Source organism: Mytilus galloprovincialis, chromosome 1, assembly GCF_965363235.1.
Source record: "Mytilus galloprovincialis chromosome 1, xbMytGall1.hap1.1, whole genome shotgun sequence".
NCBI lineage: Eukaryota > Metazoa > Mollusca > Bivalvia > Mytilida > Mytilidae > Mytilus > Mytilus galloprovincialis.
This window is the reverse complement of record NC_134838.1, coordinates 18,662,640-18,687,410: the sequence shown is the minus strand read 5'-3', so window position 1 is coordinate 18,687,410 and position 24,771 is coordinate 18,662,640. Positions and strand designations below refer to the sequence as shown.

At 31.8% G+C, this 24,771-nt stretch overlaps 1 protein-coding gene across 2 annotated transcripts in view; it reads right to left on the bottom strand.

Moving 5' to 3' along the window:
- The window catches only part of LOC143068141 (uncharacterized), a 64,970-nt gene extending 46,457 nt beyond the window's left edge, over positions 1 to 18,513 (bottom strand). Inside the window, exons 1-3 of one of the 2 annotated variants that reach the window (XM_076241951.1) lie at positions 18,382 to 18,513; positions 4,668 to 4,808; positions 3,337 to 3,606 (exon numbers count right to left, since the gene is read on the bottom strand). In XM_076241951.1, the coding sequence (XP_076098066.1) occupies positions 3,337 to 3,606; positions 4,668 to 4,788 (391 nt within the window). In that variant the 5' untranslated portion in view covers positions 4,789 to 4,808; positions 18,382 to 18,513. Of the gene's footprint in view, positions 1 to 3,336; positions 3,607 to 4,667; positions 4,809 to 18,377 lie in introns of both variants that reach the window. The other variant, XM_076241958.1, reaches the window with a different exon arrangement.
- Positions 18,514 to 24,771: the final 6,258 nt, after the last annotated feature.

The following is a 24,771-nucleotide window of genomic DNA, read 5'->3' as shown; positions in this document are numbered from 1 at the left end:
TTTAGTTTGGATTTATATTCATACCATTTAAGGTACAGTCAAGCATTTGTTTTTAAAAAATAGTTTGCAAATAATTTTTACTTTTCAATTTGACAAATGTCTCATGATCGCCGTTCATTGGCTTGTTCAACCATGCAGACAATGTAAATTATGTAAATTATAAATCTATCAGCTGCCAAAAATATTGATCTACGCATAACATCGATGTTTTGACATCGACTTCCGGTTTAGTTTCTTGTCAAAACAACGGCTCAAAACAATGTCATATCATAAATCTTCTAGGCAAAATGATGTTTCTGAGACAATCAGGACGCGTCCCAGGGACTCACGGGTTTAAAAAATGACGCCTCCAGCTCGATTCCCATGCGTCAGGACGCGTCTTAACGAGAACCCTGTTGGTCTATGCATTATTAGATAAAAAATAGAATAATGAAGTAAATCCTAAAATTTAATTGGATTACTGATTTAAAGTAACTGTTTAAAACAACATGTATACTATTAAGATCTTGCCCCTAGCTGACACACAAGATGTCTAAGTGTTTATTGATTTCATGTTTTTTTGGATTAATAATAGCAATTAATTGAAAATTGCTCTTTCAAAGTAATAACCATGACGATAATTTTTAAAAAGAACACAATTATTTAATTACTTCAATACACATTTATATTATTATCTATTAACATCGAAAAAACTCCAGTTAACCGGTTACCAATTTTTTGGTATTTGCTATTAGGTCCTTTCGACAGTAAAACTGTTGACAACACTATACTTATTGCATATGCAATTCATCAGTATCCCATACCAGCTGAAATTTTATAATTGGATGTTATAGCACTTTACAGTGGCAAGCACTTATGTGCAACTGATTTACAAGAGAGGATTGTTATGATACATTGAAACCAGATGCTCCGCATGGCGCAGCTTTATACGACCGCAGAGGTTGAACCCTGAACGGTTGGGGCAAGTATGGACACAACATTCAAGCTGGATTCAGCTCTAAATTTGGATTGTGATTAAATAGTTGACACAGCATAGCTTTCTGACACAGAATGAATGTGATCTAATGAACTTAAAAATTTTTTTTGCCTTTGAGCAATTCACTATGCTGTTGAATATTAATCCTCTCAAAAAAATGTTTGAAGAAATTTTCTTTTTATTTATGAAATCTGAAATGAAAAAAATTGACCCCCCAATTTTTTTTTCACATCCCCCTTTCCCTTATTTCAAAACTGATCTCAATTCAAATTTCTAATGAAGTTTGCAACAATAACTACTCATTTAAATACATCATAAAATATTAAAATGTAAAAAAAGTGCTTGTTATCACTGAATGGTAAAGATTGTTTTAATCTATCAGTTGGTAGTAAAAGTGAATATACATTGTATATTGTATAACCCTTTCCTCCATAATGACGCTTTTTGACGCCACCCCCTTTACTCCATAATGACGCCTTTTGACGCCTGTGTAGTGCCTCAGTTGAAACATCTTGCCTAGGAAAAATCTTTATCAGACCTAATAAAATTTGTATCTGATATAAAAATGATATTCAAGAGAATATTAGACTGGAATTTCATTGATGAAATATTCCTTTTTGCTATGCATTGATACTTTAAACCTGGTGATTTTTTTTAACTGAAAAAATCCTATGTGAATCAGGTATGTGTAAAAAAAATGTCAATGGAGGAAAGGGTTAAAACAATGATTTAAGTTGATTCAACTACTATTCTGGACAAAGAAAGATAACTCCAATTGAAATCCAATTGGAATTTCTTGCTATTGCACAATATTGTGCAATTAGATATTTCTTGCTATTGTGCAATACTGTGCAATTGAAAATATTTGCTATTGCACAATACTGTGCAATTGAAGATTTCTTGCTATTGCACAATACTGTGCAATTGAAGATTTCTTGCTATTGCTGAATACTGTGCAATTGAAAATTTCTTGCTATTGCACAATACTTAATATAATAATTTTGGATCCTGATTTGGACCAACTTGAAAACTGGGCCCATAATCAAAAATCTAAGTACATGTTTAGATTCAGCATATCAAAGAGGCCCAAGAATTCAATTTTTGTTAAAATCAAACTTAGTTTAATTTTGGACCCTTTGGACTTTAATGTAGACCAATTTTAAAACGGGACCAAAAATTAAGAATCTACATACACAGTTAGATTTGGCATATCAAAGAACCTCAATTATTCAATTTTTGATGAAATCAAACAAAGTTTAATTTTGGACCCTGATTTGGACCAACTTGAAAACTGGGCCAATAATAAAAAATCTAAGTACATTTTTAGATTCAGCATATCAAAGAACCCCAAGGATTCAATTTTTGTTAAAATCAAACTAAGTTTAATTTTAGACACTTTGGACCTTAATGTAGACCAATTTGAAAACGGGACCAAAAATTAAAAATCTACATACACAGTTAGATTCGGCACATCAAAGAACCCCAATTATTCAATTTTTGATGAAATCAAACAAAGTTTAATTTTGGACCCTTTGGGCTCTTTATTCCTAAACTGTTGGGACCAAAACTCCCAAAATCTATACCAACCTTCCTTTTATGGTCATAAACCTTGTGTTTAAATTTCATAGATTTCTATTTACTTATACTAAAGTTATGGTGCGAAAACCAAGAAAAATGCTTATTTGGGTCCCTTTTTGGCCCCTAATTCCTAAACTGTTGGGACCTAAACTCCCAAAATCAATACCAACCTTCCTTTTGTGGTCATAAACATTGTGTTTAAATTTCATTGATTTCTATTTACCTAAACTAAAGTTATTGTGCGAAAACCAAGAATAATGCTTATTTGGGCCCTTTTTGGCCCCTAATTCCTAAAATGTTGGGACCAAAACTCCCAAAATCAATCCCAACCTTCCTTTTGTGATCATAAACCTTGTGTTAAAATTTCATAGATTTCTATTCACTTTTACTAAAGTTAGAGTGCGAAAAATAAAAGTATTCGGACGACGACAGACGACGACGCCAACGTGATAGCAATATACGACGAAAAATTTTTCAAATTTTGCGGTCGTATAAAAATAGCTTTCTTCAAGTGAAATTAGATTGGCTATTTCGGTATTAAAACTGAATATGCAGTATGGTTCTCAATTATTTTTAATTAAAGGCCATATGGTGAACTATAGTTGTTAATTTCTGTTTGAGTTGGACTCTCATACCACATCTTGTTATTTTTATACAAAAAGCAGTGTTTTAAAACATAAGTTTATCTGAATAATTCTATCAGGCATAAAAGATAAAAATATTCTTGCAAAAAATAACAAACTTTTCAAAGTTATTAAATAATATTTGAAAATTTTACTTACAATCAATTGTAACCATTGAGCTGTCTACTATGTCCTTGCCATGCATACAGGCAAAACTGGTAAGTCCAACACTTTCCATGGAATGCATATGCTTTGTCAATCTCAATGAAGAGCTATCAATAACCTTCATTTCAGTATTTGATACTTCAATTCCTTCCCCATAAGTAACATGTAAATCTGATGAATTGAAGTCTTTGACTTTGTCCCTTAAAGTGCATGTCATATTCAAAACTTCGTCTTTGAAAATAGTCACATTACAAATATCCCAATCTGAAATTAAAATGTTAGAAATTAACCACACTTTTCATTGTTTTGTACATGCAAGTTTTGATGAATATTTTCAAATTGGTTCTGGTGATTTGGTAGGGCAAGAACAGTCTGAAGCAAAACCACTCTTCCTTTTGTGTCCAAAAACATTATGTTCAACTTTATAAGGATTGATCAAGCAGATTTGAAATTCTCAAATCGAAACCCAAATTTAAATTGATTACTTTGAATGAAAGACTTTTTGCATTCAAAATTTAAATAGTATACTTTATTAGAAGAGGTTGAAGGTTACACTTTGTAAATACAGCTGTTTCTCAAACCATGTTGGCGCCTCTTTTGGGGAGATATAGAATCATTTTCATAACAGAGTGGACATCAACTTATGTTGGTAATACAACTGAATCATTTACCTTTAACTTGTTTGTCATTGGCTATGAATAACAATGATTGTAGCTTACTCAGTCTGTCAGTTAGAGAACAGAAAGGAAAAATACAGAAATTTTTCCATTTGTTAACATGTATAAATAACTCTAGAACGGTAAAAGTGATGCCATCAAAATTTAAACTCAATCGGAATTTTGTGGTAATAAGCATTGTGTAAAAGAGTCATAACATTTGGTTGAGGCAAACAAAAGTTAGAGACTGGAAAATAAAATTCAGCAATGAATCTTTATGTTTATAACGGGGCATAACTTGAAGAACGGTAAAAGTGACGCCAACAAATTTGGGACTTGATTTGCATTATGTTGTAATAAGCATTTTGTATAAGTTTAATAACATAAATGATAGAGGCAAACTAAAGTTAGAGAACAGAAACAAAAATTCAGCTTCTTTTCTTAAATAAACTTTGAAATAACACATCATAGATACCAGGACTAAATTTTATATATACGCCAGACGAGCGTTTCGTCTACAAAAGACTCATCAGTGAGGCTCGAATCCAAAAAAGTTATAATAAGCCAAATAAAGTACGAAGTTGAAAGTTACAGAAGGGCAGCATGTTATTGTGATTTTGTTTTTAAAGACTAAGTGACTGAATGCAAAATGATTAAAAGATATATTACCAGCATCACAAAAACATATGTTCATCATACAGAGAAACGGTGAACAATCATCACAATTAGTGTTATACTTGATCTGGTTAGTCATGTGCAACATCAACAGTACCAATATTAGGGATTTCATCCTGATGCCTCTTGACTGTCCTACAAAATATAAGAAGTCATGCTAATTATTATAACTAAATAATAATCCCATCCAAGTTGATACTAATTCAAAATTATATATGTTCAAATTGTATAATGGTGCAAGAATATGACATTTGTTTCCTTTTCCTGTTCTGGTGATTCAAAATGTAATTTGGTTAAAATGCAATAGCAATTCGCCTTTTCAGAATCTAAAGGACTATGGATAATCTCATTGTTCGTACATCAAAATGAAAATAACGTAACGTCATTGGCTCAATTTCCATTGTTTAGAACGTTTTAAACCAATCACAACGTTTTGGTGTACGCTTTTGAAAATATTACCCAAAATGCATTAAATACTAAAACGGTGAAAATTAACAATTAAGGGGAGCTCACTCTGTAATTTGCTAACATTCTAAACAAAAGTTATCTAGCTAGAGATTTCTTGAATAACCAGACAAGCAGAAATAAGAAAAACTTGCCATTAAAGACCTACTATTTCTAACTCAGGATGAGGGTAAATTCAAATAAGGGTGGTTAAGTAAGTGGGTTTTTTTCGGTTATGTTGTGGATTTTTTTTTAAATCGCCCAATTCTTCCAATGATTGGTACCTATGAGAAATATATTTTGTTAACTCATAGCAAGTTGATCTCATTGTATCTGAACTCATTGCACTTTTAAATAAATTTCAGATGCATGTAGTTGTTTTTCAAAATTCTTTCTTTTTAAAATTTTTATATAATTATTGGCAATGGTCTTTTTGTAAACAAATTAGAGATCAGGAAAGCTACATGTAGTTATAGTTTCAAAAACTTACAACAAGGGCACTTACTCCTGAATGGCAAAAGTGAAAATTGTCAATTTGAAATGGAATCTCTATTTTATCATTATAAACATAAAATTGAGAATGGAAATGGGGAATGTGTCAAAGAGACAACAACCCGACCAAATAAAAAACAACAGCAGAGGGTCACCAACAGGTCTTCAATGTAGCGAGAAATTCCCGCACCCGGAGGCGTCCTTCAGCTGGCCCCTAAACAAATATATACTAGTCCAGTGATAATGAACGCCATACTAATTTCCAAATTGTACACAAGAAACTAAAATTAAAATAATACAAGACTAACAAAGGCCAGAGGCTCCTGACTTGGGACAGGCGCAAAAATGCGGCGGGGTTAAACATGTTTGTGAGATCTCAACCCTCCCCCTATACCTCTAACCAATGTAGAAAAGTAAACGCATAACAATACGCACATTAAAATTCAGTTTAAGAGAAGTCCGAGTCTGATGTCAGAAGATGTAACCAAAGAAAATAAACAAAATGACAATAATACATAAATAACAACAGACTACTAGCAGTTAACTGACATGCCAGCTCCAGACTTCAATTAAACTGACTGAAAGATTATGATTTCATCATATGAACATCAGGCACAATCCTTCCCGTTAGGGGTTTAGTATCATACCATCATAACATATATGAGAAGAACATATCCCGTGTCATGCCAACAACTGTTTTTAGAATAAATGTGTTTAGTTCCGATGCAAAGACCTTATCAGTGACTCAATATTAACGCCAAAATATGCAATCTTTAATGACTTGACAACAGTATCGTAATTATATCCCTTCTTAATAAGTCTATTCAAAGGTTTTTTAAGTTTCTGAGGTGAATACTGACACCTTTGTGCTTTATAAAGAATATTTCCATAAAAAATTGGATGTGAAATACCTGAATGTATAAGAAGTCTGCATGTTGAGCTATATTTACGAATGATGTCTTTATACCGATGATAAAATTTAGTAAATGTTTTGACTAGTTTGTGATATCGAAAACCCTGGTGTAATAATTTTTCAGTAATACATAAATTTCTCTCGTTAAAATCTAAAACATTGTTACATACACGAGCGAATCGTACAAGTTGAGATATATAAACACCGTAAGATGGTGACAAGGGAACGTCACCATCTAAAAACGGATAATTAACGATAGGAAATGAAAAATCATCCCTTTTATTATAAATTTTAGTATTCAGCTTTCCATTAGTGATATAGATGTCAAGATCGAGAAAAGGGCAGTGGTCATTGTTAGTATTAGCTTTATTTAAAGTAAGTTCAACAGGATAAATTTCAGTAATATACATACTGAAGTCGTCATTATTGAGAGCCAAAATATCATCCAAATATCTAAAAGTATTATTAAATTTGTTTATCAGATGTTGTTTCGATGGGTCTTTGCTTATTTTTGTCATAAATTGCAACTCATAACAATACAAAAACAGGTCCGCAATAAGTGGTGCACAGTTAGTCCCCATTGGAATTCCGATAATCTGACGATATACGGAATCCCCAAAGCAAACAAAAATGTTATCTAGTAAAAATTCAAGGGCATATATAGTATCAAAGCATGTCCAATTAACATAGTTTTTTTGTTTATTGCTACTAAAAAATGACCTAAAAGAGTTTGAACATATATATTCACATTCTGATTTTTTGAATGCCCATTTAATTAGGTGTGTGAATTTTTTCTTAATGAGAATGTGAGGCAATGTGGTATACAGGGTAGAAAAATCAAAACTTTGAACAGATTCAAAATCACCAATATAAGCATGCAATTTATCAAGTACTTCCAATGAGTTCTTGACACTCCAAAAGTAATTTATTCCACTATTTTCGAAGGCCTTATTTGAACAATTTATTATCAGGTTTTTAATTGTACCAAGTGTGCTGGTAAGAAGAATAGACAATTTAGTAGTTGAACAATGGCTTGAAGACGAAATAAATCTATATTTGTAAGGGGTTTTGTGTAGCTTCGGAAGCCAATACATAGTTGGGACTTTCATGGTATTTGGCTCTGCTTGTAAAGCGGTGGCTAAAAGTTTATGTTTGTTACAGATTTCGTTTTCTGAAAATAGAGTCAGTTGGAATGTTGGTGAATTGGTGATTTCCTTTTTCAGAACCTCAATGTAAAATTTACGTCAAACAATAATAATATTATTAGCAGCTTTATCGGCCGGGACAAAAACTAATACCTTGGCTAGTTCTTTTAGTTTATGTTTGATACGAGAAATAGGTTTATTGTGGTTATTGTTAATAGTAAAATGTTCTTTAAAATGTTGAATACGTATATCAACTATCTTCATTACTGAATTAAAAAAAAGAGTCCAAAGATTTTTTGTCAGCTTTTTCCCGTTTTATCCATTTCATACAGTAAGTATGGAGTGAGTCGTGGATGATATTACGACACTCATTCCAATTTATAATTGACGGGGGACGATATTTAGGTCCTTTACTGAGGAATGATTTTAATTCTCGGTCTTGAACGATGTTAAGATCTCCTGTTATAACATGGGAAATGGGTCCATAAATATATTCGGAATTACTGCAATTACATGAAGTAGGTGTATTTTCACTAATATTAACATCTTTACACAATTGACTATAATTAAACACAAATTTCCGGGTAGATTTCTTGTAAATATAACAAATAAGAGGTAGCTCAGTATTGTCAAAATATCCAGGAATTTGTTCTTTAACAGAATGGTCGTTAAATATACCGGCAATATTTACAAAATCAAAGCCTTTATTGACATACTTAATTTTAATAAAATGTTTTTTATGATCTTCAGGGCGATCAATTTTGGGAAATAATTTAGAATAACAATATGCCATAATAATTTGAACAATTTCATACTTAGGACTGCTATATGAAATTGTGTTGCAATCCTCCAAAATTTTATTTAACTTATTAACCGGTAACGAACAGAGTTTTGTTAACAGATAATGTCTGCCGTTGTTTTTTGAAATAGAAATTAGGTCCGAAATATTGGTATGATTGGCCCGAAATTTTCTTTGATTGCGATTTGTTCTACGACCGTTGAAATGTGAAAAGCATTGGGCAGTGTTGGGTGGATGGACCTAAAGTAATGAATAAATTGCCTGGAGACAGCTGGCGACACCTGCTGAACAACCCTAGGTCTTAACCTAAATTGTATCTGAAAATACTGTTAAAAATCATTTGTAGGTTTATCAAGTCAGGAACACTACCTTATATGGAAATGCATGAACTAGCATACTTACAATGTATGTCCTTGCACATGTAATTGTTAATTTACGTGTGATGCAATTTATTTTTACCTGGGTTTTTGACCAATCCACTAAATGAGTAACAATGCATGATGGACTACTACGTGTTTATAATCAAACAAACAAGCGTGTTATTTACTGAAGTACAACACATTTTTTCATGCAAAACGGGATTTACCATATCGCTTAGTTTTTCATTTTTTGTATCCACATTTATAGTTTGTGAAAGTATTTGTTCAATGCTCAGATTAACGAAAAGTTGTTTCTATGCGAAGAAACAAGTGTTTGAATAAACCAATGTACAGCCATTAACATGTTTGATGATAACACTCAGATTTCAGGTATTCGTCCACCAGACAGCAGCGAAACAACAGTAAAAAGTACATTTACCCTTCAGACAAACTTACTAGTGTAAAGTTAGCCGTTGATAATAGCCAGTTCTAATATTCATGGGATTCAGTCACTTTTGTATAGCTGGTAGCTATAGATAGTTAAAGAAAAATTAGGGTCCTATGAATTATGTGTTCCTAAAAAGGCGAAGACTTAGAGTTTGTTAAAGATCTGATGAGATTACTAAACTTTCTAAGATTTCACAAAATTTATTTTTTGATATTAGTACCTTCTTTTATGATTAAAAAGTAATTTAAATCGGGAAAAAGAATGTGCTTATTTCTTTGTCTTAAACAACCAGGAATATTTATCAATCGGGGCCAATTATAGCCAATTATACGGTATGGGTACTTCTCATTGTTGAAGGCATTACAGATGTCTATCACTACTTACATCCACTTCATTTGAGCTTAAATGGGCAACCATACCACATCTCCTTATTTTTGTATACAAACATCTTTCAGAAAGTTAAATTTTCTATTTTGAAATATATTTACTAACGTCTGTAGAACACTAAGTAATATTTTCATTTTGAGAATTTAAAAGGTACAGAACAATGCACAAAACCTACATTGTATATCATCCATCATATCAAAACTACACAAGACCTTTTTAAATTCTTGTCTGACAGTGTTAACAAAATCTATAGGTATAATTGGTTTTTGACATATTTCTGTATTTAGGACTTTCAAACTGGTCATTTTGTTCTAAAGGTAGTGAAGCAGCAATTTACACATAGTTTCATTTTGTTTTTTGTCTTTGCAAAGTTCAATTTTTTTTCTAATGGAGACATTGGATTTTTTTAACGGACTCATACATTTGCCAACCTTATTTTAAACCATTAATGATGTTATCCATTTTATGTGCGACAAGGTGGTAGCATTGATATATTTTGTGAAATTGCAGCGTTGGAAATAAAGCTATTATATTTCTTTTATTTATTGGATACATTTCTTCTTCTTTTATATATTAAATAAAGCCGTTGGGTTTTTTTTTTTTATTGTTTTACACATGTTATTTTTGGTCCTTTTATAGCTTACTTTCCAGCATTGAACATAGCTTTACAAGATTGTGTCTTGGGTGGAAAGATGTCTCATTTGGCACTCGTACCTCATCTTCTTATTTCTATATACAAGGCACGTTTTAGAAAAAAAGATAATAGGTAATATGAAACCCACTATGATCCAGAGGATTTAAATAATTGGAGATATTGAGCATATGTCAATGGGACAGCAGCTGAACGATAAGAATACCTCTCAGATATATTTTGGGATAAAATTAGCAACACACGGACATTATCGATGGATGAGACTATACAAAGTATGTTAAGCTATTTACGGAATATTGTGGTGCTCTTACTATTAGTTCAGGTCCTGATGAATAAGTTTACATATCCAGTACAGATAGAAGTGTTTCAGTGCCAGTTTTCATGTTTTTCGAGGCAGAAATGTTTTTGGAATGACATTATACAGGTTTAAAAGAGCTCAAAAATTGTTCATACTAGACAGTGGTCAATTTATCTAAAATTTCACTGTTTCAGGTCGTGAAACAATTGCACAAGGACAATGTATAACAATGGAAAAAACCTGTTCAACTACTTTTACATGGCGAAAAATAAAGTCAAATCGTGAAGCCCGTAAACAATATTTTTTTAATCTGAGCATGCAAATTGAAGATTATGTTATATATTTTACAATAAACATATTCACAGAACAAAAACATTTATTTTGAGAGTCCAAGACACTATATATATTAGTTGACAGTTTTCCCACTAATTCCACATGTTTTAAGTAGTAATAAACTTGTAGTAGCCCACAATGCATTGTAGTTCATTAAGTCGATTGGTCAGTTTTTCAAGGCCATATTGGCCTTGTGTTTGGGAAATTATTATGCAAATATATTCTGACGTAAGGAAAAACTAGAGTTCTCGACCTGTTTATAAGATCATGACTATTGAAATATTGAAGATTTGTTCAGGGGGTGATAATTTAATGATGAAAAAGGGGACCAAGCAAATTTGATGTATGTCTACAACTTACATGACTTAAAGGATGGCAATATTATTTATTTTCTTCTCTAAATTAGAGATCAGGCAAGCTAGTTTTAAGTCACGTTTAATAAAACTACAACAAGGGCCGTTAATCCTGAACAGCAAAAGTGAAAATAGTCAATTTGAAATTGAATTTATATTTTGTCATTATTAACAAGTCAACATATTGAAATGTGATAAATGGACAGTGTTGGGTGAATGGTTATAAAGTTATGAATATGAATGCCTGGAAACAGCTTAAGACACCTGTTGAACAACCCTAGGTGTTACCCTATATTGTATCTGAAAATACTGTTAAAATCATTTGTAGGGTTATACAATAATAATTATATAATGCAGCTCATGACTATTGAATTATTGAAGATTTGTTCAGGATGTGATCATTTAAGGTAGCACAATACAACGATTTTTTCACTCCCAATCAGACAATTTTAAACTGATGTAATTCATTTCATCCTTCTTTATATTTTATAAATGAGGTACCAAAAGAAAGAAGAAAGATTAATCTTTCAAATTGTGATAATTTCATTATGACATAATTATTACATAATTAATTATTATGTAATTAGTCGCTATATTGTGATGTCCATACTTCAATGAATTTAGCGTCTTTGTTTTTCATAGCATCCCAAAATATTTTATAGATGGATCATTCTTGTACAACACAGCTTGACCTCCAAAACTGTGTCTCAGATTTCCAAAAACATCAATAGAACAAATTTTATACCCAATTGAACTTAGTGGTCTCTAATGAATTGATGTTGCAAACTTCATAGAAGATTTATGAGAGAATGAAATACAATAGGAAAAATCTGAGACATAGTTTTAGAGGTCAAACTGTGTTGTGCAAGAATCTATAAATTTTTTAGGATGCTATGAAGAACAAAGAAGCTAAATTCATTCAAGTATGGACATCACAGAATGGCAACTAATTACATAACAATTAATTATGTAATAATTATGTCATAACAAGGATTTGTATACAAATCCTTGGTCATAATGAAATTATCACAATTTGAAAGATTAATCCTTCGTCTTTCTTTTGGTACCTCATTTATAAAATTTAAAGAAAGATGAGTGGAATTACATCAGTTTAAAGATGTCTGATTGGGGATGAAAAATCTTTGTATTGTGCTACCTTAATACTGAAAGGGGGTACCGGGCAAATTTGATATTTATTTACAACTTACAGACTTAAGTTAAATGTGGCTAGATTGTTTGTTTTCTTCTAAATCCAAGTAATATTTTGAATACTGAATGGCCAGAATATTGATTTTCATGCACGATAAGGCAATATTACTTATTTCAAAGATTACTGATGCCAGTATAATTATTTTCAAAATATGCCAGGTTTCTCCCTCAGAATCAATAGGTAATGGCTTCCCTAGACAGCTTTGGTCTGCTACACACTGTCAATCAACACTAATTGTCATACATATTGAATTTTCTGCATATTGAAAAACTTTTCATTTTTTCTCAATTTTTTGTTAAATAGTTATAAATAAATGTACATCTCTTGGATTTTTATTTTTGAAATTTTGACTTATAATAAAAACACTTGTGTCATGTTTTGAAATAACTAATACACCGCATGAAACTGATAAAAAGCTTCACCAAAATGTCAAAATATTTGTCCACTTAGTTCCATTTCCTATGACAGGAAATTTAAACTCAATTAAAGAGTTTGCAGCTTTTGTAAACATCCTTAAGGACGACATCAAAAGATCGATGTAGGATAAAAAACTTAAATCAAATAGTTTGGGGGTGGGGGTTAAAATTCTGCAAGTTTTGTATATCTAAAATCTATTTTTACATACATCCCTATTGGTAAATCAATTTTTCCAAAATTAAGTTAAGAGGGGGGGGGGGGGGGGGGGGGTCAGTGGAAAAACTATGTGAATTCAGTTTTTTATCCTACATTGAACTTTTGATGTCGTCCCTTATCTCATGGGTTTTGTCTAATATAAGAATGCATTGTGACCTCACAATTTCCATTAAAAAAACATGCAAAGTACAAATTCATATGTACTAAAACATACGAGTCTAGGACATACCTGCCAACTTTTGAAAGTGCCCATGGGGGTTTTAGTGCACGACAACAATTTCAAAGGTTACAATTCTTTTTGACGTTTTTTGCTCGTACTGTTTTGTGGTCTAGAAAAAGTGTCATATTTGTATGATGAGCTTTCAACATGTTCAAGCCCTTTTATTAAGTTTATTTGCATGATTCTAGTTATTATATCAATTTTCTCAATGATCAGAGATACATATTTTATATCTACATTGCGTGGAGGTGTTATTCATACTATATTATTAATTCAAGCTATTACAATAAGCTTTAATACTATAAAAGTTCTTAGCAACATTATGTTTGCTTTAAATGAATGTTCAAATCATATCGTGTAGTCATCTGTTCTCGATACATGTAGTAATCAGTTCTCAATAGCAATGCACGTGGTTAAAATAAAGTACATGTTTTCTATTTGTCAGTATTAAAGGACAGAATAAAAAATCACTTCAAGCAAGCATTAATTTCAACATTTCAAGTTTTCAGACATTTTACAACAGTAAAAATAATATTTTCCGATTTTGATACATATCGCTTATTCCAGCTACACATACAGTACTAATGTCTGAATCATTACTTTTCAAAATGAACTAAACTTATCTTGTTCAGACATATTAAGGTTCATCATAACAAATGGACAAATATGGCCGTATTTTCACCTCAAAAACTACTCTGTGTAAAGACTTACCTGTGCTGTTTGGAAAGTTTTAATGCCTAGCATCCACTAGATATATAAAAGTTAAATGCATTTTGTGATTAAGAAAGATAAAATCTTTCTTGGTTTTTGATGGGCATTTTTTTCCCTTTCTGCAGAAGCTGTAAAAATAAACAAACATCTGAATTACTTTGATAATGTCCACTCACTGACTCAGATAAACTCTTAACTCACCTGTAGTTGTGAAGATATTACCAATGTTATTTCAACTGATCGGGCGGAGCTTACGTTTTAATTTGCATAAGGACAGTCTATTTGAAGTTGTGTGTGATAAGGTTGATTACCGTTATAATTATAACTGATTTCTAATCACCTATCGGTGTTATCAAAGAAATTACAAAAGAATGACTGGACACTTCATTGGTGAGTTTATTCTAAACCACCCATCTATAGATGGACTGGTTTATTATGAGCGAACTGATTAAACTCCGCCCAGTCAAGTGAAATAAATTGAGTAATAACTCTTGTCCATGTCAATTAAAAGGACAATCAAAACAATTACAAACCAGTTTTTTACCTGAGGGAGCATCTCATAGTTGTACCACAACTTAGTTAACTTTCACACCTTTTGCATGAAGGAAAAAAAATGCCCATCAAAATCCGAAAGAGATTTTATCTTTCTGAAACACAAAATGCATTTATCTTTATTATATCTAGTGGATGCCAGACATTAAAACTTTTCCAACTTCACAGGTAAGTCTGTATTCAGGGTAATTTTTGGCCTGTAAGTACAGTCATATTTGTCCGTTTGTTATGATGAACCTTAACAAAAGATGGAACTATATCACTTAAATTACAAAAGAGTACATTTCGATTAAATTCTAACGCTTTATATTCAATGAGGAAATGTCAAATGGCATAAAAACATAAGCATGAATGCCATGATAAGTATGCACAATTTGCGACTTTTAAAAATTTGACCAAAAGATTTTTTCCAAATTTCATAGTGAGGATTCGGCGACTGTTGATCTCCATTCACAGGCACTTGTTTCTATCCATTGGAACACTATCAACGTATATTATATTCTTTTTTTGACATGTCATGGTTGAGCATAGCTGCGGAAGGTATCGAGATCGTTCGCCCTGATTTCATGTTCGCCCTAGGTTCGTTGCACTGAGTTTGTTCGCCCTGATAGTCCGTTCGCCCTATATTTATTTATGATATGTATATGTTACATCAATGGACGAAATATATATAAATGTATATTAAAATTTATCTATATCTATTAAAAGTTAAAGTATTTTGTGCTTTTAATTATTCGTTTAGGAAATAAATGTGTGCAAAGTACAGTTTGGAATTGATCTTGTTATAACTGTTACTGAATATTTTTAAATTGTTAAAATGTATCAATAAAGTTAAATATATAAATAACTTAGTCATGTAAGTCTTTATTTGTTTTATGTCAAATACTTTGTAGTCTTTGAATTCACAGAAACTTATCCTCGTAGCAGCAAGACAACAACTTAGTTTTCAGTTGTTTTACATTTAAAAATACAATGTAGTGCTGAAATTTCGAGAAACTTATTTCCTAATAGCAGTATCACAGAATACATCATAAATAAACATTCGGTGAATGTAAACTTCAACATATTCAATTACATAAAAATAATTTAGTCTTCAGTTGTTTTACATTTAAGAATACAATGTATTGTTGAAATTCACAGAAACTAATATTTCCTAGTAACGTAAAATTTTTATATACATACAGATACAAACTTAGTCCTCAATACCTTGAAGTCACAATATCTTGTAGTCCTGAAATGTACTGAAACTTATAACCTAGTATAGCAGCTAGACAAGTTAACATGATACATCGTAAATATTCGGCGAAGTTGTAGACCGACTTCAACACATTCAATTATATACACACAACGCAACACTATACTAAAAAATAAAATCAGGGCGAACAGACTCGGGGCAAACAGGTATTAGGGCGAACAGAAACTAGGGCGAACCAGAATCAGGGCGGACGGACCCGGATTCGCTGCGGAACCGTATCGTCTTGGTACCTGTTTTGACGAGGACCAGAAATGACGCACCAATTTAGTTTTGGGTTTTATATTTCTAAACAAAAGATGTGACGTCATCGATAATTACTATTCATAACATGATGGTGAAGGTCATATGACTACAACATAGATGCCTCAAACTCTGTCCAGAAATGTTATTATTGCTTGAATTAGTAAAGATAATGCAATTTCTGCCATTTTATTAAGGTCAAAAACAGTCTACCCTTCCCAGAATGATTATCAGTCCTAAATCCACTTTGGCCGGCAAAAGTATGTATGCACATGCTGCCCCAGTTTGTGTTTTTCAAATCATATGACTGTCATGTGACATGGTTTTACATTTAAGCGGGAATCACTGTAGAACAAATGATCGTGGCTTATATAATTTTCTATTGTTTATCGATTTTTTTCATTCATTGTACGAAGTATACATTGATAAATGTTTTAATGTCAATGTTGTTTTATGAATGCAATTACTTCTTATTTTCAAGTATATGGAATATATATGTCACTTTGATAAATTTTGAACAATTTTATATAAAATTTGAAATAAAATATAGGTTACAATTAAATTAATGAAAAAAATTGTGTAGCTATCAACATGATCATAAAAGTGACTGTAAATGTCAAAATTTGTTATTAAAATTAAATTTGTTGAATAGTGTTAACTTTAAATTATCCGGATTGAAGCAATTTTTCGAACATCAGGTACACTGCAAGTGGTTTTTACTGGTTTGTTTATAGTGCGTCATTACTGGTACCCATCATAAGTTGACAGTCCGTTTGTAATGTTAGCAAACATGATTTTTATTGCTTTTACTGTTTCAAAAATCAACTGTTTAATGATTGAAATACATTAACAAGTGATCAATCTTTCATTCTATTCCGTGTTTCTTTTTCTTTTAGATGGTAGATTAAATGCAGAGACAAACTTTTCATTATATTCATAAATGATTTACCAGATGTTGTGGAGTCTATAGTAAAAATATTCGCAGACGATACTAAAATTTATGCACCTACTTCTAAATCTGATGTCTTACAGAATGATCTAGATGCCCTCTACGATTGGTCCAAGTTATGGGACATGAAATTTAATGTGAACAAATGTAAACAAATCCATTATGGAAGAAATAATCCTGAAAATGTTTATACCATGAACAATATTGATATCATTAAAGATGAACAAGAAAAGGATCTTGGAATTATTTTTCAAAATGATCTTAAATTTTCTCAACATATATCAAGTAAAATAAATAAAGCCAATAGTATACTTGGGCTAATTAACCGAACTTTTATCTTTAAAGATCAATATACATTTTTAAGACTATACGTTGCGTTGGTACGACCACACGTGGAATATGGAAATACAATATGGTATCCGCATTTAAAGAAAGATATTAATGCTGTAGAAAAAGTGCAGATGAGAGCAACTAAATTAATTCCTGATATACGACATTTAAGCTATGAAGACAGATTAAAAGTACTTAAACTACCTTCCCTAACTCACAGAAGGCGAAGAGGTGATATGATACAAGCTTTCAAAATATTAAAAGGATTCGAAGATATATCTTACGAAAGATTTTTTACTGTCATCAGTACAAATACCCGTGGGCATAATTGGAAATTAGCAAAACCTAGATGTAACACTTCTTTTCGATTAAGACATTTCTCACAACGAATTATTAATGATTGGAATAACCTACCAGTTGAAGTTATTTCATCAAAAACTGTGGAAGCCTTTAAAATTAGTATAGACCGTCATTGGGAGTCAGTCATGTATCAGTTAAGAAATTGATGAGGACACAAATAGTTTTCTATATAACTTTTTAATTGTGTGAAATATTGCACCAAATCATGCAGGATTGATGATTGTATCAGTTTTGAAAGTGTACCAAAATAGGGTGGGCTAAAAAGGATAGGATCCTTCCATATGAGCCCCACAACGATCTTACAGGTATCTTACAGGTAAACACAACGTTAGGTGCGTCATTACTGGTTCCTCGGGGATACATGTAGCTCTTAGGTCCTTATGTTATTTTTTTACTATTTGCGTCAAAAAATAACATAAGGACCTATTAAAGATGGTCGGCAAACAGTCAAAAAAAACATAAGGACCTAAGAGCTACGGTTCCGCAGCTAGATTGAGCATGTTGACTTTGTTGTTGTTTTGATTCCATGGTTGTCAACTTTATATTATCATGTTTCATTTTTGACAATGACAAGTTAGAAACCCTTTAAAATTGATCCGTCGGTTACACATTGTTAGTTACCTACTTTCTCTTTTCCTTTATAAATCTTTAGACCATAATTTTAAGACATAATAAATCTTTCCCTATTGTAGACTGGTTCTTTCTTTCTGACAAAATACATATAACAATACCCATCAGACAAAGGACAGGGAACCAGTCTACCATCTCTTGCGGCAGTGCTCGATTGGTAATGCAAGAGGCGGGGACCGAAGTATCCAATAGTAATCAATAGTCTAACGTGGTTTCGTACCTAGTTGATTCTACCTCGGCTTCATCCCTTAATTGGCTTATTTGGGAAAAAAAATGATTCTTTAAACACAAAATTTGATATTTGTTTTAAATATAGTTTGAGTAATAATACAATAAATCCCCAGTTTTCTTTATATAGAAGTCTTTTAGTAAAAAACAATATACTTGTAGCAAGAAAGCAAGTTCGGTGACAACCTTTTTTATTTTTATTTTCTTAACACATGTTATAAAACCTATCTTCTCACAATTTCTTTCAAAATTCCATCTCATAGATTTCTTGTTATGCACACAAATGAGTTTATTCGTGAACAATCTAACCAAATTTAGGCCCAAAAAAACCCACCGTTCTATCGTTTCACTTATTTTGAAGTGTTCCATGAGTCTGTGCTGATTTTAATCAAGGTCACGATTGGTAAACTTCGGCACCAAATTCTAAAAGAGGAAAGTGATTGATCAGCAATCGAACAAAATATTTTTCGGTTTGTCGATAAGTTGCAATAAATGTTAAAACACTCGTTAACATAGGACTAAGTTTGGTTTATAGGTATGCATTAGTTCAATCATTTCCTTTAACGTAATAAGGAATGTGTGTAATGTGATTTGGAATATCTACAAATGTTCAGCATTAAAAACCACAACACAACAATACAACTCATAAAATAACACGTCACGTATAAGGATGAAATTGTAAAAAATTCAAAACATTGATACACGAAATAACATCAGAAAGGCAAATATGTTTCTATTAAATAGAAAAGACATTTTGGAGAAACTACATTTTTACCGAAATTTAAATTTATTTCAGATTTATTTTATCAAGTTTATTCACAGAAAATAATCATATTGAAATATCTGCACAACAAAAGTATGAAATGTCATCTATAAAAAAGTAAAATAGCAATAATACGGAAATCCAAGGAAAAATCAAAACGGAAAATTGTTTTCAAATGGCAAAATCAAAAGCACAAACACATCAAACGAATGGAAAACACTTATCATATTCCCCATTTGGTACAGACATTTTCTTACGCAGAAAAAAAGTGGATTAAAAACCTTTATAGCTAGCTAAACCTCCCAATTCTATACCAGTTGCATTTTATTTGACACCATATATACATTTGAATATCATAAATGAACTTGCAAACAAAATAGATATTACCGAGTTTGTAAAAGAGGGACGAAAGATACCAAAGGGACAGTCAAACTCATAAATCCAAAACAAACTGACAACGCCATGGCTAAAAATGAAAAAGACAAACAAACAACAACACACACGACACAACATAGAAAACTAAAGAATAAACAACACGAACCCGACCAAAAAACTAGGGGTGATCTCAGGTGCTCCGGAAGGTAATATAATCTTGATAAAAAGAAACGTAAACCGACCCTCATTGTCAATTTCTAGATGTAAGTCAAGATATGAGGCCGACTTAACTGTATCTGTAGTATCCTTTATATCTAGCTCGATGGGATAAATGCGTTCCACATAGTCACCAAATTTTGAATTATTTAGTGAAAGAACATCGTCTATATAGCGGAAAGTAGAGTTAAAGGATATTGCTAACTTCTTATCTTTCTTCCTAAGAAGTTCCTGCATGAAGTCAGCCTCATAATGATAAAGAAACAAGTCGGCAAGTAGAGGGGCACAGTTTGTTCCCATTGGAATGCCGACAGTCTGTTGAAAAACACGTCCTCCGAACGTAACAAATATGTTGTCAATCAAGAGATCAAGCATCTTGATAATATCAGTTTTAGAGAATTTTTTGTTTGAATCAGAGTGATCCTTTACAAAGTAGGATTTATCCCTCCCCAAGACAAGATACTTATATCTACGTTGGCCATTCTTTTTTTTATGAAGCAAAGCAATACCAACTCTTTCAATTTGTCTGTTAGTTTAGAATGTGGAATACTTGTGTAAAGAGTAGAAAAGTCAAATGTTTTAATACGGTTACAAGATGAAAGAGAGTTAGATTATATGTACTCTAAAAGATCTTTAGAATTTTTAAGTATCCACATCTGATTCACGCCCCCTCTAGAATAGGCAGTTTCACAATAAAACTACACGTAGCAAATATTTTATATTAAGTCTTATTTCATTGGCATCCAAAAAGTTTCAACATCATTTATAACCCCAAGTATTTTGGTTAGTGTTGTTAATTCTGTTTACCTTGTCATACTCTTTGTGCATTCTATTTTATTTATTTTAAATTATCTGTACACACACACACACACACATATATATATATTATTTTAAAGTATGAAGGGTTCAAGCTCCCCACAGGTAGAGTTTTGATTTTTAGGGGTATTGTATTATTCTTATTGTTCTTATTAGGTTGTTAAATTGATGTATGCCTTTTTGTACTTCTTTGTTACATTTGTTTGTTTTCATAGTGATTAAGATGATATTAACACAATGTTGACTGCTGTACCCCTATTTTTGACTTTTTTTTACCTATTGTGTCTGTTTATTGTGTTCACGAATCGTTGTCATTATGTTGGAATTTGATGCGACTGCCAAGTGAGATGTTAAGCTAGCTATAAAACCAGGTTCAATCCACCATTTTCTACATATAAGAAAATGCCTGTACCAAGTCAGGAATATGACAGTTGTTATCCATTCGTTTGGTGTGTTTGAGCTTTTGATTTTGGCATTTGATAAAGGACTATCCTTTTTGAGTTCCGTTTTCCTGTGATTTTACTTTTTTCTACCAACTAGACAACCGCATTTTAGAGCAAGTCCAAACAAATCCTTTCCTTTGTCTTAATATATCTAAGGATTCTTACTATATAAATCCTTGATTTATCTAATGACCTAAAGTGGACAAGCCACACAGGGAAACATCAAGCAAGACAAACTGCACACTAGGTTTCCTGATTAGAAACTTACGCTAGTGCCTCAAAGAGTGCAAAAATCTAGCCTACTTACTTAGCCATGGTTAGATCTGTACTAAAATTCGTTGTTGTCATTTGGGACCCATTTACCATCAGGATAATATAAAAGATAGAAAGCATACAGAAAATAGGTGCAGTTTTCATTCTGCACGACTACAAATCCAGAGAAACAAGGTACGTTACAAGAAATCCGAAAGAAACGACAAGTTAAGGCAAGACATTCAAATATACGATCTAGATCGAACATTGTAGAAAGACAAGAAACCAGAAATAGCAGATCATGCAAATTGATTGACTGCAAACAGACATTAGAAAGAAGTATTTTTTCCATAAACGATAGTGCAGTGGAACCATCTGGAAGAGAATTCCAAGAGACAGTCGAGGGATTCACGATTGCCCTCCAATGGTTGGACTAACCAACCAGCTCTCCTTCCAGTGCGCAAACATGATCCGCGATCGGATTCCGCACTGTGTGACATACAGATAATTCTTATATAATTTGCATAAGTTAGGAAATATTTTTATATTATTGGTCGAGAGTGCTACAGTCCGGTAGATGCTCTTGGCGTAATATATATTTTTGGATGTCTATCTTTGCAGAGCCATCGCTGATGATTTATTCACTTGCAGGTGAATATTTCGACCTCATTGAATCTGTATTCATATGAACTTTAATTAAACCCATTATCAAGAGGTTGGTTATGCATTTATAAGTCGTGTCCAGCCATTAGAAGTGAAACAAAGCTAGGTGAACCATTTCGTTGACTATCACTATTATATAGGTAAAAACGATAAGTAATTTAATATTTTAATCTACAACATGAAATAAAACAGACCTGGAAAAATCCAATTGCACGAGGTCGCTAGCTATTTATACTTATGTCATGTTTATATCGCGTAATGTAACCGTCGACAATCTTCAAAGGTCATCTCAAAATTTAATTAGATGGCGTCTTGACTAAACTGCACACGAAATGCTGTTAACTCTTATCAAGTATATGCATTGTTAACTATTCATTTCGTACTTATTTCAATTTTGATATAAGTTTTAGCATGTTATAAATATGAGAATTTGAGTCAAATGAGTGAAATGAATTTGACAGCAAATACTCATTTGAATACTTTGAAGAACTCTTATTATAAATAATACAAAATTAAGTATAACGCAAAGTATATGACATACATAGTATTGTTCAGATTAGCATGGTGACTCTGACAATCTTTGCTTGCCACTTGAAAATTTTGATTCCTTACAGAGAAAGAGAGTGATTAATGTTCGATTATGTTTTAAATGCGTTCTATAGTCTTTGGTTTTATGTTTTGTGTTTTGTAAACTGTTGTATGTCTTTTGGTCATTTATAGTTTTTTGTAATGGCATATTGTCAGTTTATTTTCGTCATGAGAGTTTGAATGTCCCTTAAGTATCTTTCACCTCTCGATAATTGAATATGATATTGTTTTATATACGCTTACAATAATTACGTTAAATTTTGTATATTTATACACATTTTTATTTTGTCGCATGTTTTTATGATTTCAATATTGCAATCTGATTTTGTAAAATTTACCAGGATTTTGAATAAAAAAAGAATGTTCGGTTTTAAATCCCTAGATATAATCGCTCTAAAGTCCAAGGAGTTGTAAAGACTTGATCTCATGCTTCATGGAGCCTCTAGTTTAAAATGTCACAATTTTAAATTGAACTTGTCGAATTCGGTCATGGTAAAATCTTTGGAAAACCCAATATGATCGACATGATTTAAATAGTGGTCGCATTTTTAACATTTTCATTCAGTCAGCCCTTTAAAGGCATTGTTATGATCAATCCCAGGATCAATCAATTAGTTTTGGCATGTCATTTGGAATAAATTATTATTTCAGTTTAGTTATAACAAGTTGATGCATTCGTGATTAAAATATCTTGAAAAAAGGAAGACATTGATAACTGGTTAAAATTAAGGGAAACAAATAGAGATTTTAAATAATTTTGGTGATAGGTGGATTTTGAGGTGACACTCCATGGTTAACAATAAAAAATCGTCAAATTTCTGAATCTTTTTTAACAATTTAACATACATCCATCAAATGATATTATGAAACGTTCTATATAATTGTTATGAAACGATGATTTATATTACATCTTTAATTTCACATATTTTTGACATGAATATCAATTATGTGATCATTTTTATAAATTTCCTGATACAAAACTTTGAATTTTTCGAAAAACTAAGGATTTTCTTGTCCCAGGAATAGATTACCTTAGCCGTATTTGGCACAACTTTTTGGAATTATAGATCCTCTATGCTCTTCAACTTTGTATAGTTTGGCTTTATAACTATTTTTATATGAGCGTCACTGATGAGTCTTATGTAGACGAAACGCGCGTCTGGCGTACTAAATTATAATCCTGGTACTTTTGATAGCTATTTGCAAACTGTTGTGAAAAAACTTAAGCCTCACTATGCCTGTCCTAAAATATAATTTCGGTTTGATTTATTTCGGTGCATTCAACTGTCTAGCTAAGGGGTCAAACTCAAGGAAATTCAACAACATTCTGATTTTGATCCCTTATATGAAACTAATACAAGTAAAATTAACCTAGATACTATTCTGTCAAATTCTATCAAAATTGCATTTAAAGGCATTTTTTACAAAATATTCTACAATGTAGTTATATTTACATAAACACACAAAATGATTTTAATAAATATTGGAAGACATTTTGAAAAAAAAGATGAGGAAGATACCAATGGGAGATAACTCGTACATTTTAAATTCGGGATACAATGACAATGCCATGACAAAAGACAGCAAAAAGACAAACTCAAACAAATTAACAATAATCTACATTAAAAACAGAAGATTGCATGACGGACACGAAAAATAACGTGGATGATCTGAGGTGTTCCGGAAGGGCCAGCAGATCCTTCTTCATAAGAGTCATTCGTGAAAATGTGTAAAATAAGTGAACGGTAAATTGGCCGCAACTCTCTGCTTGTAAACTGTTGACACTACTTCTTTTCCCTATCTTTTCTCGGTCGGTCAATTCTAAAGCGGGAAAACCCAATGTCTAGGTTTAAATCGTCTATAGTAATTGATTGTTTCAAATTTTGCAATGTTTGCAAATCAATGTTTATGTTTTTGGAGTCATCTTTTTAAATAACTGGCATGTATAAATACATTGTTTTGCCCCTTAAGAAACAATGACATACCTCGGAATCATTATACGTAGTTGACGGTCATATAAATATAGTGCATATTAGTGTGA